We start from the raw sequence: 15,711 nt of genomic DNA on the forward strand, positions 1-15,711 counted from the left end.
GGGATCTTACATTGTCAGTTCAGGTAAATGGGAGAAACCACTACAGGAAATGACAAAGGAGTCATGATGAAGTTATTGTGCTTCCTCTTTTCCTGGCAAGGTTGTCAGTTATTTAGTATGGGGATTATCTCTCCTTGGTGAATTTGTTACTAAATGCAATTAGGGACTTAGGGACAATCAAGAGCTGCTTGAAACTGGGCGAATTTAACAGCCATGAAAGATTTGGTGATTACTGATGGTCGAGCTGCATACAAGGTGACCTCTTGTCGCCCCTGAAGAGCGTTGATGTTCATTTGCAACATGCCTGTGGACAAAGGCGTCCCCTGTGGCCCGGTCTCCTGTGCACACACTCCAGCTGGATGTCAGGCCCCAACATAGCAACGTCCAATTAACAGCATTGACACTTTTAGATGACACTAACACAGTGGGAGACACTTTAGAGCCCTTTTATCTCACATGACCGTGGTAAACTTTAAGAATTGTGTTAATAATGCTCAAGCTGGAACTCATGTGCGGGATGGTTTTAGGCTTTTGTTTAATTAACACTCAACTGTCAGATAGTTTGTTACAGTCTGGGCTGAGAATCAGCATGTGCTCGAATGCCATACAAACATAAACCTTTAAAATGTGAATAAAGACCTCACTGAAGAAAAACTGAATGTTATTAACTTCATGAGTTAAGAATTCTTTGCAGCGATGTTGCAATTGATTGCCTCATATTGCAAGGTGTTCCTGCTATTGTGTCCACCACCTAGATGTTCCTGTCTGTTGTTGTTATGAATTGCTGCATTGAGAGAGCACAAAGCAAAAATTATGCTTTATAAACCTGACAGTAATACTATAAAAAGCCTTATGAGAAAAACAAAAACTATCTTTCCCATCAATTTTAACTAACTTCCATGGTTGGAACGGCTGTGAACATTTGGCATTTTTACCTTCCTAATTGTCATAAAGCTTGTCTGTAATTTGCATTGTGGAGATTCACTGTAATTATTTTCTCCACTTTAAGGTCATTTAGTTGTGCATGAACATTGACTAACTGACCTCATGCAGTGTTTTCTTGGTCTTATTTGGAATCAGTTCCATCCAGTATGCAAAATCTACTCCTTGGGGGCATTAGTGGGATTCATTAGGAAAAAAACTTCCTGTAAACAGATCCACATGTGATGCCACCCTGCTGACGTGTCCTTGAGCAACTCTGTGGCTGAATGTGACTTCTGCCTGTGGAGAGAAAAGCAATGGGAATTGAATTTGATTGACAGATGGTTCATCAAATCACCTGCCAAGCATTTTTTGAAAGGGCCTGCCCTAACAGTTTCCAATGACGGCTTCTCAGATGGTTCTGTGGAACAAACCAGGTCCCAGAGTGTTCCATTAGATTTCACCTACAGTATCCTGCTGTCTTTGCTTTACCAACACAAGCCTAAGCCAATTCTACATTTGCCTTAAATAGGTTGGCTCCATCCTACATATCTTATTACTCCATATACTCCACAACACCAACATTAATGCTTTCTTGATGCAGCCTTTTTAAAGACCCTCTGCCCACATTTTGAGATGTAAAAATACTCTTCTATGAATAGTTAAAAATGATTCTCCTTCTCCCTCGATGAGATATCCTTTCTCAAATTGCTAATTGGACCAGGATTGGCTTTATAATTGTGATGTCACACAATCAACGTGTAAGTAGGCTACACGTGCTGAACTGAGATTCAAGGTGAGCACAGAGGGACTCCCCATCTTCAGCTAATCAATGTGAGAACAGCCTTCTGGTGTCAATCAAACTCTGCACATACACAATTCTGCAAAGTGAAGGTCAAACATCACAGTGAAGTAAAAATAAGCCCAACACATTGTTGGTCTGGAGGGGGACTCAAGCCGTTTAACAAGAAGTCTTTTTGGGGTAGAGCCTTTGCTCACAAATTCCCCCTTTTCAATACTGCAATTCGGAAGGCAGGCTGTGTCAAGATTTTTAGACTTGAATTTAATATTTTTCTCTACTATGATCCTTCACTGGCTGGGTTAATGTTCAGCTAGCCTGTATTTAAAAAAGAAGAACTCCAGTTCTGTTATTGTTGTATTAACATATTCAACTGCCATGGGATTCTGCACTTGTTATTACATTTGTGTCTGATTTACAGACTCCTCGGGCCGATGTCCAAAATACTAAAGGTGAGTCAACTTGCCCTCTACTGGCAGCAAGGGAGGAGCCGTTCCTGAGGTCTCAAATGTTCACGTTGTTATTTTGAAGAGTAAATACTACACTGTGTTTACAATGTTGCATAAATAAATGTTCCATTTGTATTTCAAATGTTATAGTGAAGCTGAATCTTTAAACACATTTCATATCTCAAAAACGTACTTCATCAGACAAGGGGTAGCTAGCCAATTAAATATAACACGGTTTGTAGCTTTTTGTAATAAAGAAGATACATCCAACACACACAAAACAATATTTATCTCGCTCCTTTTGTCTCTGAATGTGGCACTTGAAGTAAATCAGCAAATGAAGTGACTTCAATATTTCGGGCATGTGTTGGGCTTGTGTGGTTTAATGTAATACATGTAATATTCATATCATTCACAAGAAGTAAAAACTTGAAAAAGATGACAAATGCAAGTCAAGGGAAAAAACACAAACTTTATTCTCTTCTTTTTACAAAATATTTCAGTATCAACCTCAATAAATAATAAATCCAATACAGACCTTCCAAAAGCAAATGATGAACTTAAACATGATCTGACACATTTCCTCAAACATCATCATATAGTGCTAGCCTTTAATCGTTTGCTGCTCTAGCACAGAAACAGAAACAAGTGTTAATGTATCAGTTAAATGACGAAAGAAACACAACAAAAGGGTGTTTGATTTACACCGCAACGTAGGATGACGAGCACATGAGCGATGCCATGATTATGAAAGATATGACAATCAAAAAGGCAACTGAGATGTTTGCAAATGGGTCAGACTGTAAAGCAGCATGACTTCATCTTGGCTGGCACACAACCAGCAGAGACCTTGAACCTACAAACACCAATAATTAATGTGCACTTTACAGAGCATATTAAACTGCTTTAATCATCGGATTCTGGAGATGACAGAACGTTTTTAAATGATCCACTAAAAACCTTTTAGCCCTCAATCAGCCAATCCTCACTTTGTTCATCTGAAACACATCCGGATGCAGCCGGATGAGCGCTAATGTACAGATTTACATTTGTCATGTAAAGGTGAAGCAATGTGTGAATGTGAAATGTAGATGTCTTAATGCAAAGCAGCCTTGTTTCAACAACGAACATGTTTTACTCACTCGTAAACCACGAATAATCAATTATAACCAAAAGAGCCAAGCACCTGAGCCGAAACTGCAATGACCAAATAATGTTCCCCAAACATTATTCCGATAGTTACCATTGGAGCAACGTGTAATTGTATTATAATGAAGTGGATAACGACTAGTAGATACCTGTAATCAGTAACACACAACCATCAGATTAACGTCATGGTACTTGTCATGTTTCACTGTGAAGTGATATCGACATCATTTTCTATCTTATAGCCTATTATTTTCAAATGAGAGCGACTTATAGAGAGATACTAATCAAATACAGAACATACAAGAAAGTATTGTTTTGTATTTGATATCTAAGATAATATAAAATAATTATTTTGATAAATAAGCATTTCAAATCTTTTTTCATCATTCTGCATCATCATCTACTGTACCAATGTAGGTGCCTGAATAAAAAGACACCCTTTACCCTAGCGCCTTACTCAAACAAAAGTTACTCTGATGTCCTAAAAATATTATATGTATATGTATTTATGTTTTTGTTAAATCGTTTAACCACCTTCAGTCCTGATCATTACTACCAAATATTCATTAATTTAAGGCATTTAAACCCTTGCCACTGTTGTTTTTTTATGATAACAAAAAACTAAAATTGTATTATTTTCTGTATGCAAAATGCGAGGGGGATTTTTATTTGTCAGAGTCTGGGATATGTCGACGATTAGCAACAATACTGATTTTGATGCATTTAAAATTCTTGTGCAATAAACCAGGGAAATAGTTTGTATTTGCCTCCACAGGGCAAACATGAGAAAATGTCTTAATCTGGTGGGAAACAGTAATAACTACAAGTTTGAAGACAGGGCTCTAAATTGAAAGCCTGATTTAGAAAATGTATGTTTTCATGCTGTAATGACAGAGGGATAAAACATTGTTTTTGTCCATTAAGGGTCAGATCTTCTGTATTTTGGCAACACACTTTATTATAGACTTATTATGCGAGCGGAGTTAGAACTTCCTAAATAAATTTAAAAAACTCACACCCTTGCCAAAATGATCAAAAAATGTAAAGTTAAAAAGCCAAAAATCTCCCCAGTGAGGCACAAGGGTTAAAGGTGTTTTAATTGAGTACAACATATAATTGATCAAAGTTAAAACACATTTTGTTATACATTCTGCATTAGTTTGAACAGGGACACAGGTCGGGTATCTGTGCATTTGTTAGTAAGACAAGCTGAAACTAATACACAACGTGGTGTAACCAAGGTGCTACTGTAGTAGACATGTATGACTATATAGTTTGATTGGCTGATACACCCTGCAAAACAGTTTTTTTTCGTATCAGGAATTGGCTTGTGTCTACCAAACTGACTGTGCCTTAAATGAACTACATGTGAGTGCAATATAAACTAGACTCAGACCTTTCAAAATGTCTCATGTCTCATACACGGTTGTTATGAAATGGCAGCATGAATAACATGATGACGTTATATATGAGTATAGGTGAATAAAGTGGCCTTAATTTGAAGCATGCCTTTAGATTGCAAGCTTCACTGCAGTCCTTTCCTTGGCTTATTTTCGTTTTCCCACCCAACCTTTTTGTCAGGTGTCGCATGAAACTCGTAAAGACGGATATTTGTGCATTACAGTGGTTTTTTGGCCTGTACACATTTCAAATTGGAGTCAGAGTGACACATGAGTGACGATAAATAGACCGTTCACGGCTTGTTCTATGCCCTACCACTATTTAGTCTTTCTTTCTGCCTGTTTGAATTTCACATAAATTGGAAATGCAGTAGGTTTTGTGTGTCATGCAGATCAATCTAGTGTACGCACAACACTAAGATAAGCAGGCAAATGTCTACAGGCACATGGTAGATCGCTGATTTCATCAATCATGAAATAAAGAATGTGTCAATATATTAGAATACGGGGCGGAGGAGAGAAAACCTTGGTTTAAATTGGTAAACCTTTATTTCGGTTCTCTTTGCATTCACTTTCAGGTGACGCGTACATGAGGTAAAACAAAGCCCCGCGGTGCGTGAGATGCCATGAAAGGTACTAGAGTGGCAAAAAAGTAAAGCAACCTTTCAGAAACAGAAACAACAGGGTTTTCGGATAGGTGTGAGGAATCCAAGGAACAGTGCAGATCCACTTGTTTACAGTAAAAACTAGAAATCATAGTAAAAGTCACATAAATATCAGGACAGTCAAATACAGAAAAATAAATATAGGTGCAATGCCATTTGCTCAAAGGTCATGTGATGCACTGAGGGAAGATGGGTAGAAATTAGAGTGTGCCCATTCCAGTGACTTCAGACGTCAGCCTAAAACAGTTTGAGGAAGGCGGGGGAGGAGCAGGAGCAGGGGAAGGGAAGGGTGGGGAGGCAGACAGAGAAAATAAAACAGCTGTGAAATAAGAACTTTCGCTTGAAAGTAAAAGTAATGCTGGAATGGCTGGCTTTGTGCTAAAAAAAAGTTGCTGGCACAAGTTTTTGATTTAACACAGATTTGATACCATATTTTTGTTGTACCTTTTCACATAAAACACCATAACTTATAAAAAAATATGGTAACATAACCATGCAATAGTAACCCCCTCATAAAGCCATGCAGTGGACAGAAAAGAATGGTGGCGTCATGAAATGTTTAGAAATTGTCGTATTCCCTGACAGAGGCATCACATCACTCTTCTTTCTAACAGCATTGCTCGAGAGTCATGTGTTTTGTCTTTTTTCTTTTCTTTTTTCTTCATTTTGCATTTTTTATTAATTTTACTCTTTCCAGACAATGACAAAATGGGACTTGATAGGATATGTATCTAATAGGCCTATAGTAATGACAAAAAACAAACATATTATTCTTGGAATGAAGCATGCTAAATAAATACATAAAGGAATAGTTTGACATTTTGGGAAATATGCTAATTCCCTTTTTGCAGTAAGATGAGAAGATCAATGCCACTTTCATGTCATGTTTAAGGGTAAAGATGGTTAGCTTAGCTTAGCATAGCATAAAGCCTGGAAACAGGGGAAACAGCTTGCCTGGCTCTGTCTTAAGGTAGCAGAATATGCCTACTAGCAGCTTGTTTGTTTAATTCATAGAGTTCAAGTGTAATTTATTACAAGTAGCCTGATATCATATCACTAGCAGTAACTTTAGTTAGCTTTAGTGGTGCTGGTATGGTATTTTAACTTTGGACTGAGCCAGGCAAGTTTAAGTTTTCAAGTTCCCAGAGTTTCAACTGGAACTCTCCCTGAAGTCAAGTTTTCCAACTCGGAAAGTCAGGAAAACATTACCGACCCCGACCTCAAAATCCAAGATGGCTGCCACACGCGTTAACTAAATAAAAGCTGTAGCAATATAGCCTAGTGTATATTAGAGCTGTCGTATATATGTCATTAAACCAATCTTACACACAGTAGTGTCCAACTTTTGTGGACATATTGCTACGTTGTTTGTAAATATCACGTAATGCAATGTTAGCAACTAGTAGCCCATTAGTAACAATAACTAACAAAGCTAACCTGGCTAGAGCTTTGTTTTCGACTTGTAGCCTACTGGCAGGCGGTCAACTAGAAAGTGATATCATTCCCAGCTTCGATTTCCGACTTACTAGGACAAATTAAATGCACAATAAGCCTTAGCTAAGATAAGCTAACCGTCTCTTGGATGTAGCTTCATATTTAACTGAAGAAGATGAAAGTGGTATGGATCTCCTTATCTAACTCTAAGCAAAAAACAACAACACTAACTAAATATCCCACAAATGTCAAACTATTCTTAACCAAACACTGGCTACATTCATTAAAACATATCCCAGTGTTGTTAGTCAGACTTTTACTTCAGGTCTCCCACAGGCATATGCTAAAGTGTTATGCAAAGCCAAGGGAGTCTAGGGGAAGTTCCATGGGATAACACATAGAGGTTAATTGTGAAATGGTGGTTTGATGTTAACTTCTGCAAACAGAAGCAGATTTGGAGTGACTTCAGGATGTAGTCATGGATGAGGGGTCATTCCACATGGCAGCCACGTCCCTGAACCTGCCATTGGAATTGTGGGAAAGCAATAGCCATTAGTTTCTCAGCGGACTGTCGTCAAAGACATAAAGTCCTGTTTGTTGAGTATGTGGCTTCTCCTGCTCTGACGCTGATAACATTTGACTTTGAGGTGCAGGTAGCCTGTGGACATCAGTGAGGTTCCGTTTTCTCAGAGTTTTGGATAACACTGTTGATAATGAATTAGTGGTTTCAGTTTGAGTAAAAAGAGACAGGGGTAGCGGTGCATGGAAAGAAATTCGAATGAAAAATATGTTCCTAATAATTTTGCTTGTATGTCTATCTTACCATCCAGACAGTGGCCTCTAGGCCTGGGGCCTAGAGGCCATGTGTTGTTAGTTGCTTTTAATTAGTTAGTTCATTTAATTGAATAACATAAGTGGGTTATGTGCAACCAGGGTTATTCTAGTTATATTACTATATTAGGCTTGTTGTTGTTTTAAAGATTTATCATGAAGACTTTGGCAATGAAATTTCCAAACTGAGGACGGCATTGAGCATTTGATGATTAATTTATTGCACATTCAGTTGGCATAGTTAGCATTGCTCCCATGAGCCACTTACTTGCAAAGAGTGTACTGTCTGAAACCTAATGCATTTTAATGTATACACTTGGGTGGAAATAAGAGACAAAAGTAGAAAGGAAAAAAACAAGGATATAACATAAATAGCCAAAGTATTCATGGACTTATCTGCCGCTTGTCAAAACCTGACAGATATTGTGCTTTTTCTTGCAACTCATCAAAGTATCAGTGTCATGAATGTCAGAACTAAACAAACTTTTTAAACAGCACAGTCACACATAGCAGTTTTCTTGGATCCTCACTCTAAACATGCTCATTCAGGAGTTGCTTTTATAGTTTAAATTGAGCCAGACCCCTGCAGTTAGAGTTAACAGTTTACCTGGCATTGATGAGATACTGAGCCAGGCTGATGTTAGCAGGAGTCCCTGTGATGGTGATCTGGCGCTCTGACGAGCCCTCCATGGCATTTGCAATTTTGATCTGCGCTCCAGACATCTGTCGGATCTCATTTATTTTGGTTCCCTGGCGTCCAATGATGCAGCCTATTAGCTGGAGGGAAAAGCAGAAGTATTTAAAGCATGAAGCAATACATTTATACTAAATACCTAAAACCGTTTACCTTTAAAACAAAGTTTAATGGTGATGAACTGGTCTGGGATTAATTTAAATCCCATCATTCCGGAAATTATGTTTGACAAAGGAAAGCACGATCAATAGATCAACTAATTGGGGGTATTCTGCTGTGCAGAAATAAAGTTTGCAGGCTCATTGTTGGTAATGTTTATACATTTTTACGTTTGAGAGAGCAGTGCACTATTGCAGTGGTCCCCAACCACCGGTCCGCGGACCGGTACCGGGCTGCACAGAAAGGTATTTTGAAAGGTTTTATTTTGAAAAATCACCAGATACATCTGTCTGTGCGTCTGTGTCTCTTGACATATGTCAAGACGCTCGTCTGTCACGTGATACTTTACTTAAAAAAAAGTAAGCTCACAAGGAACAATGAGTGGAAAACAAACGTCTTTAAAGAGCTTTTTTGGAAAAGGGAAAAGACCCAATGAGGAGACATTTAAAAGACAACATCAGCGAAGCGATAAACACCTCAATACACGTTTATCGCTACATGCGCCGCTCTGCCAATAAGGCAACGAAGCCTTTATAACGCCGGCACCCGGCATTAAAAGACAAGCCCTTGAAGTTGTTTTAAAGAAAAAAACATGAACAAGAAAGACATAAACAATTACTGATGGCCACCACATCAACACATGCGAGTGCACTGAGAGCGTCCTACTTAGTGACTAACCGTGTCGCTAAGAGAAGAAACCCCCCCAGGTCCGCGACCATATTGTCTTACATGAAACCGGTCCTTGGCATAAAAAAGGTTGGGGACCGCTGCATTATTGCACATGTTCTATCAGTTAACTAACCATTCCAGCTGCCATCCACCCTCTAATTACAGTTAATTAGATCAGTGCGCTCTATGACAAAAGATTGAATCAGTTGAGGTACAACACTTTCTTTTGCATTATTATCTTCCCAACATCATTTGAATGTATATCTGACATGGCAATTGAAAGCAATGTTGAAATTGAAAAGTACAGAGTTTTGAAACATACAGTATCCCTTAATCAGCTGTCTCATTGACGCATTACTCACATCATTGGGAATGGTGAGTTCATGGGTACTGGCTGGTGGACTGGCATCCAAACCTGAATTGGGGAGCAATTAGAGAAGGGAGATTTGACTTTAAAAAGTAACTTTAACTTTTCAGAGGACTATTTTGGGAAATACCAATGGTATCAATATTCTCATTCAACTCTCGTCATGATAAGGATTAAGCATATTTCCCAAAATATCAAACCATTTCTTTAAGTACCTCGTAAGCTTATTTCTCAGCGGAACCTTTTACTGTACGTTTTGCTTTATTCTGTTTCTCCTTAAATCATGTGTGTGTGATTTGAAAGGATGTGAGAACAGCTAAAGAGTCAGCTAAAATGCATTTAAATCAGGACACATTTTTTAAAGAACTCTTGATGATTCAATAAATAATCCCATGTATAATGGTAATTGCCACATCCTTTTAGATGAAAAATGAATCAAACATATTTATTCATGAGACCTACAGTTTGGTTATTTTTTTAAAAGTTTAATTTGGATGTGATGCAGATTCAGTCGGTTATTACAATACAGTGTCGGCAGCCTGTTTCACAGGAGGTTTTCATCTTTAATGGAAAGTTAAACAACCTAAAAATGTGTTGCAAAGTGATAATGCAAATCCTGAATACATTGTCTAAACTGAGGCCCACTGTTTTGCTTTTAGGGGGTGGGGGGGGGGTTGCATTTCACTTGCAAAATATCAGACAGAGCCAAGAGAAAAATATATACGAGAAAAAATCAAAGACGGAGAGAAACCACAGGGGTCAAGTCATGCTGTGCCAAAAGAGAGATAAGGTGGAAGGTAGGGAAAGAGAAAAATGTTTCTCTGGATGCAAAGAGAAGGAAGTATCTAAAGGGCCTTGTGGGTACGTACCAGGGAAAGCAGGGGTGGTCTGTCCAAGAGGGGTAAAGGGGGTTTGCTGCATAGCCAACTGGTGGAGCTTGGTCAACTGCTGAAGGGTTAGGAGGGAAAGTAGAACTAAGAGGTTACTGTTACACAGGTCTCACCAAGAAATTAAGCCAACCAAAACTAGAGTGAAGAAACGATGAGGATAAGGAGGCAATGACACGGGGTAGTGGAGGACAAAAAAAGTAAGAGAAAAGGAGATATAGAGAGAGGGTGATTGTATGTCATGGAGTTACAAATTGCTATGTAATTTGTCTTTTCTACCAATTTCCTTGTTTTTCACACGCCCAAATTTTATTTATTTACGAAATGGAAAGAGAATCAACTCCACTCATGAGCACACTAACCAAATGTAGGAAATAATTTCATCCCCATTTGTCGTCGTACCATGTGTCCTTCTAGCTGGCACGATGACTCAGAACTGAGAACCTTTGGTTTTACATGCCTTTCAGAGCAGAGACCCTGACATCACAGGATTGTAATCCCCTGCTGTGGATCATTTCCATCAGGAAATGGGGAAGTCGGTTGCTTTCAAGCCTTCTTCTCCTTTTAAGGGGAGTTTTAATGAGGGTGGAAGAGGATGTCAAGCCTGTACTTGAGTGATTGTGCCGTCAACCACCAACTCCTGCGGCATCAATCACTGCCCAACTTTGAATTAGTGGATCTGACACAAGGTAGCTCTTGAGATGCGCCCACAACAAGGACAGAGGAAGGCAGGTTATTAATGGTAACTATATGGTCCCCAGGAAGTAAAGGGGTGTCTACATCAAAACTGCCAATACTGTCTTTGCCTTTGTCGTTATCACCAGCAGTAAGGTAAGAGTTATTTCTGGTGGTTGAGCTGTAGTCCACCATTAAACCACTAGGACAGATATTTTGAAAGTCGTGATGTATGACTTGCCTCTAAATAACAAAGAGCTGGTGTGTCCATGTAACAAAATGTCTGCAACTATTTTGAATGATATATAATTAAGTTACAGGTAGATTTCTTGATTGAATTAGAAAAAGACCAAGAACTCACATCTGGGTGTGGTATGGCGTACTGTCCCTGAATTGTGTAGGCCTGGAAAGATGACAAAAACAACACATAGCACATTTTAGCATCTCATTTACAATTAAAGGGGAATAAAACTAAATGAGCTTGTTCATTCTAAGCGCAATATAAACCGTCACTACACTTTAGGTTCAAATAACCATAATTATTTCTCAATTGCTTCTAAATTGTGATTTTAAAAAACATTAATTGATATTACGGTAAATCAGGGGTATTCAACTAAAATTCTAAGAGGTCCAGTTAGAGAACATTTCCGCAAGCAAAGGTCCGGAGCATCATAATGTCTAACGTGCATTATGAATTAGTGTGATATATATTGAAGTAACCTAGTAGCTGTATCAACGTCTGCACGTCATCAACAACTGACTGTCACATCTAATAAAGAAAGTGCAATTTAAAAACATTTAGACAATATTTATTGTCACTTAACATTGAACTATACAGATATATATATATAATACTGTAGACATGTATAAAGTTCTTCTCAGGCTGCATTTAAAAATATAATTGAGAAAATAAATAAAATAGCTTTTGAAAAAATCTTAAAATAAAGTGTAGCAGCAGCTTGAGTTTCCCTTTTTCTTTAACTGTTGTTTCACATCTTAATTTAACAGTCTCAACCAATGTTAGAATAAATCAATCTCAACACTTAACAATTGAACAGTTTAACGCAGGCTAGCACATCCTGGGTTAAACTGCGCTCTGTGGCTGATGATGCTGACAGGTGGCCTATTTGATTTATTTTGTCACAAATCAAAATCATATTGAGCTCTGAGTGCTTATTTTCTGTGACCTCAGTTCAGACTTGAGTGGGTATGTTTGGTCAAAAACGTTGTGCTGTGTCTCATAGTGGCGTTTCACATCACCACTGTTAATGAGCACCACGGTCTCTGAGCATATGAGACGCTGGTGTTGTGCTCCAGTGGGAAGGATGAACATGAATGAGTCCATTCTGGGTTGAAAGCTCTGTTGACTTTTCTCTTCTTGGAGAGCGCCATGAGTAGTTATTTTTGTCTCCCTGTCTGCCGCTCACTCGTCTCTTCGTCAGTGTTTCTCTCCTTTTCTCCGTCTTCTCTCCCTGTATCGCTAACTCGTCTTTCCGTCTGTCACCTGCCTCTCGCCTGTCTATTATTCAGAGTCGCCGGTTGGAATGCACAGATTTGATTGGCTGCATAGCATCACGTGGGGTGGCTTAACTCGCATGTAATTGGTCTGTGAGTTTCCTGAACCGCTAAACCAATGCCAAACAAACAAACAAAACTACGTGGTTAGGTTTAGGCACTTACACTACTTGGTAAGGTTGAGGAAAATATCGTGGTTTTGGTCAAATAAGTACATTTGTCACGTAACTTAAGTTACAATCATAAATTAGTTATGTGATTTAAGTTAACTTAATTTAGATAAAATATGTCAACGTTGACTTGATTTGACACGGGACACGAACAGCGGTCTCCTGGGTAAAGTCCTGTGTTCGTTTGATTCTCTTATCCCCCCCAAATCTTTACTGCTCTAAATTACGTCAGCTGACTTCCTCCTTTACTCCTGTCATAATTACTACAGCCACTAGAGGCAGCCCTGCACGTGCACAACTGACGCTAGCGGTATACGTGGAGCGTCATAGTTAGAACCACTGACGAAGCGTATTTGACGAGTTGGGAGTGAGAATGCGCTGTAAAAAAATAATTGGTATGTGGACACTATGGACACTTTATTATCTGAGAACAAGTGCAAGTGTTTCACAATTGCTTTGCCACCAGTCGTCTAAAGCAGTGGTTCCCAACCTTTTTTCTTAAGGGACCACTTTTCTATCATTGAGTAAACAGACTATCCCCTGACTAAGTGACATATTTTATGGATAGTTCATATTATATTCAATGCATAATTATAACAGTACAGTACAACTGATGAACTATACAATCAACCCAATACTGCATACTTAATAGGCTTCTTTTTTGACAAATATTTATGTTTTCTACTCCCTGACGCTTGGCCATTGTTCTATTTCTGTTGCATTGTTGGAGGAGCCTTGGACAAAGGACAATATTTGTATTGCAAAACAACTCCCCAGCATCTTTTGTGCATATGACAATAAAGTCTTTCAATCTTTATTAGCTCTTTGGTTGTTTTAACTGCGTACTTTTCTCATGCATGACGAGGCTGGTAAGCAGAGAGGGAATACCTTAAATAATAATACAAACTTTAATTTAGTTTTCTTCACAGAAATGAATAAAATCCAAAGTTAACGAGGCATCGTGACACCCTGTGAAGCTTTGGCGACCACCACTGGGGCAGATGGATTAGGCTACATCTAGGTTTCGAATGACTTGAGTGGACACAGTAAAAGGAACATCTGCACAAAATGATGCAATCCCAAGTGAAATTTAAAAACTGCAGCTTCAGATATAAACCATAATGTTGTATACACACAACAAACTGTTTCAACTGAAGTGAACGTTAAATACTACAAAGATAGGTTTTATGCAAACGTGTGTGTCTGTGTTTCTTTGTAGCCCTCTGTGAGTGTGTTTGCTCTTTAAAATCCTCCTAAAACCATGCTTGTGTATTATGTTGTCCGAAGGCTTTGATTGTATCTTAGGTTCCATTTAACGTCCACTGGGTATATTTTCCAGACAAAAATCAAACCAACCACATTTGAAGTGTCTCTCAAATCAAATGCATCTCTTTTGTTTGCTAAATATCAAATGCATCCAACAGATTTAGCCCAGATTTGCAACTAAAGTAGGAGACAGCACATGAACTGCATACTGCAGTACTGCATACATACCAACGTCACATGTTTCATATACACATCAAACCAAGTCCAGCCTTCCTTTTTAAGACTTTTTGAAGCAGTTTAAAGTTGACAAACTACCTCTGCCTTTGCTACTGAGAGTGCACAGGCATATTTGCTCAACTGCAAGAGGTTGCTTGTCATGACAATGTAAACACAGGCCATTTTAAGTGTTTGAACAAACAACCAATGTTGTCATTTTTCTAGGACAGCCTCGTCTGTAAAAGGGTTGTGGTAGCATACACATGTGCACATGAAAAGTAAAAAGGTTTGCAGGAACAGAAATAGACTCGGCTGATGCTGCAGTAAATGTTTCATGTTGGCTGTAGGCACAAACAGCTAAAGCTAGTTCAGCTCTTACCTGGCCACCAGAAAAAATTACTGGGGTGGAGGCGGGCTTTGGGCGATAAGGGATGGTGGCACCTTTTGGTGGAGACTGAGAGAAAGGGAAGAGAGAAGAGAGGCAGAGTCAGCATGCTCTTACTTAATTTGAAAAAAGCTAATTCTTGTTCACTTTGTACATTTTGGGAAATATGCTTATTTGCTTTTGTACTGAGAGTTAGATAAGAAGATCGATAACCCTCACATCGGTACGCTATACATGTTAGCTTAGTTTACCATACAAATCCCTCTACCACCACCTCTAAAGCTCACAAAGTAACATGTCATGTGTGTTGAGTCCTTACAAAAACTAAATGTTAGTTTGTGAACTTTAGAGGTGGTGGGAGGCAGATGTAGTTACTTTTAGACGGAGCCAGGCTAGCTGTTTCCCCTGTTTCCAGTTGGTATGCTAAACTAAGCTAACACTGTAGCTTCACATATAATGAATCAATTCCATGCAATATACTTTATTGGCCCGAATGTAACAAAGACAATATTACCAAAGCATCAAGTAATAATGAGATTATAAAGAAAAAACCCAGGATATAATTTGGAAAATCAAGAAAATTGCAGACAATACAGGAAAAGCATTTGTTCATTCACACTAGGTTATCACATTTCTCAAGGTTCTATATTGTAACAAGCTACATCCGAGTAAATCTCTCTGAGACAATACTTATATACACAGTCTATGAGATAATAATTGCGTCTTGGTAAATTGGCAATCTTAATGTGAGAAATATTTCAATTTGCTGGCAGCTTTTGCAAACTCAAATATGTTGTTCATAAAAAAATTAATTTCATGTAGATAATAAAAATGAAAGGCCTGACATGTGAAACCTGATGACCACAGATTAAAAACTCTGTTTTATCTAACAAATGTGCCAGTTTCTTTCTAAGACAGCAGAGAGGTGACTTCAGTGAGAAGGTAGTGGAGATCCAGTCTACGAACTTGCTATCATGACATTTATTTTATATTTATTGATTCATGCTGTGTCGTAGAAACAAGGCTGTTCAGGACAGCGGAGAGGGTTTAATCACATTTC

At 38.5% G+C, this 15,711-nt stretch overlaps 1 protein-coding gene across 5 annotated transcripts in view; it reads right to left on the reverse strand.

Annotated features, from left to right (window-relative positions):
• Positions 1–2,621: 2,621 nt before the first annotated feature.
• LOC115026148 (poly(rC)-binding protein 3) overlaps positions 2,622–15,711 on the reverse strand; it is a 70,827-nt gene continuing 57,737 nt past the window's right edge. For 2 of the 5 annotated variants that reach the window (XM_029458794.1, XM_029458792.1), the window contains exons 12-17: positions 14,646–14,720; positions 11,461–11,502; positions 10,407–10,485; positions 9,533–9,585; positions 8,256–8,425; positions 2,622–7,337 (exon numbers count right to left, since the gene is read on the reverse strand). In XM_029458794.1, the coding sequence (XP_029314654.1) occupies positions 7,283–7,337; positions 8,256–8,425; positions 9,533–9,585; positions 10,407–10,485; positions 11,461–11,502; positions 14,646–14,720 (474 nt within the window). In that variant the 3' untranslated portion in view covers positions 2,622–7,282. The remainder of the gene's footprint in view (positions 7,338–8,255; positions 8,426–9,532; positions 9,586–10,406; positions 10,486–11,460; positions 11,503–14,645; positions 14,721–15,711) is intronic. The other 3 variants (XM_029458797.1, XM_029458795.1, XM_029458796.1) reach the window with 3 other exon arrangements.

This window comes from Cottoperca gobio, chromosome 21 (assembly GCF_900634415.1).
Source record: "Cottoperca gobio chromosome 21, fCotGob3.1, whole genome shotgun sequence".
Taxonomy (NCBI): domain Eukaryota; kingdom Metazoa; phylum Chordata; class Actinopteri; order Perciformes; family Bovichtidae; genus Cottoperca; species Cottoperca gobio.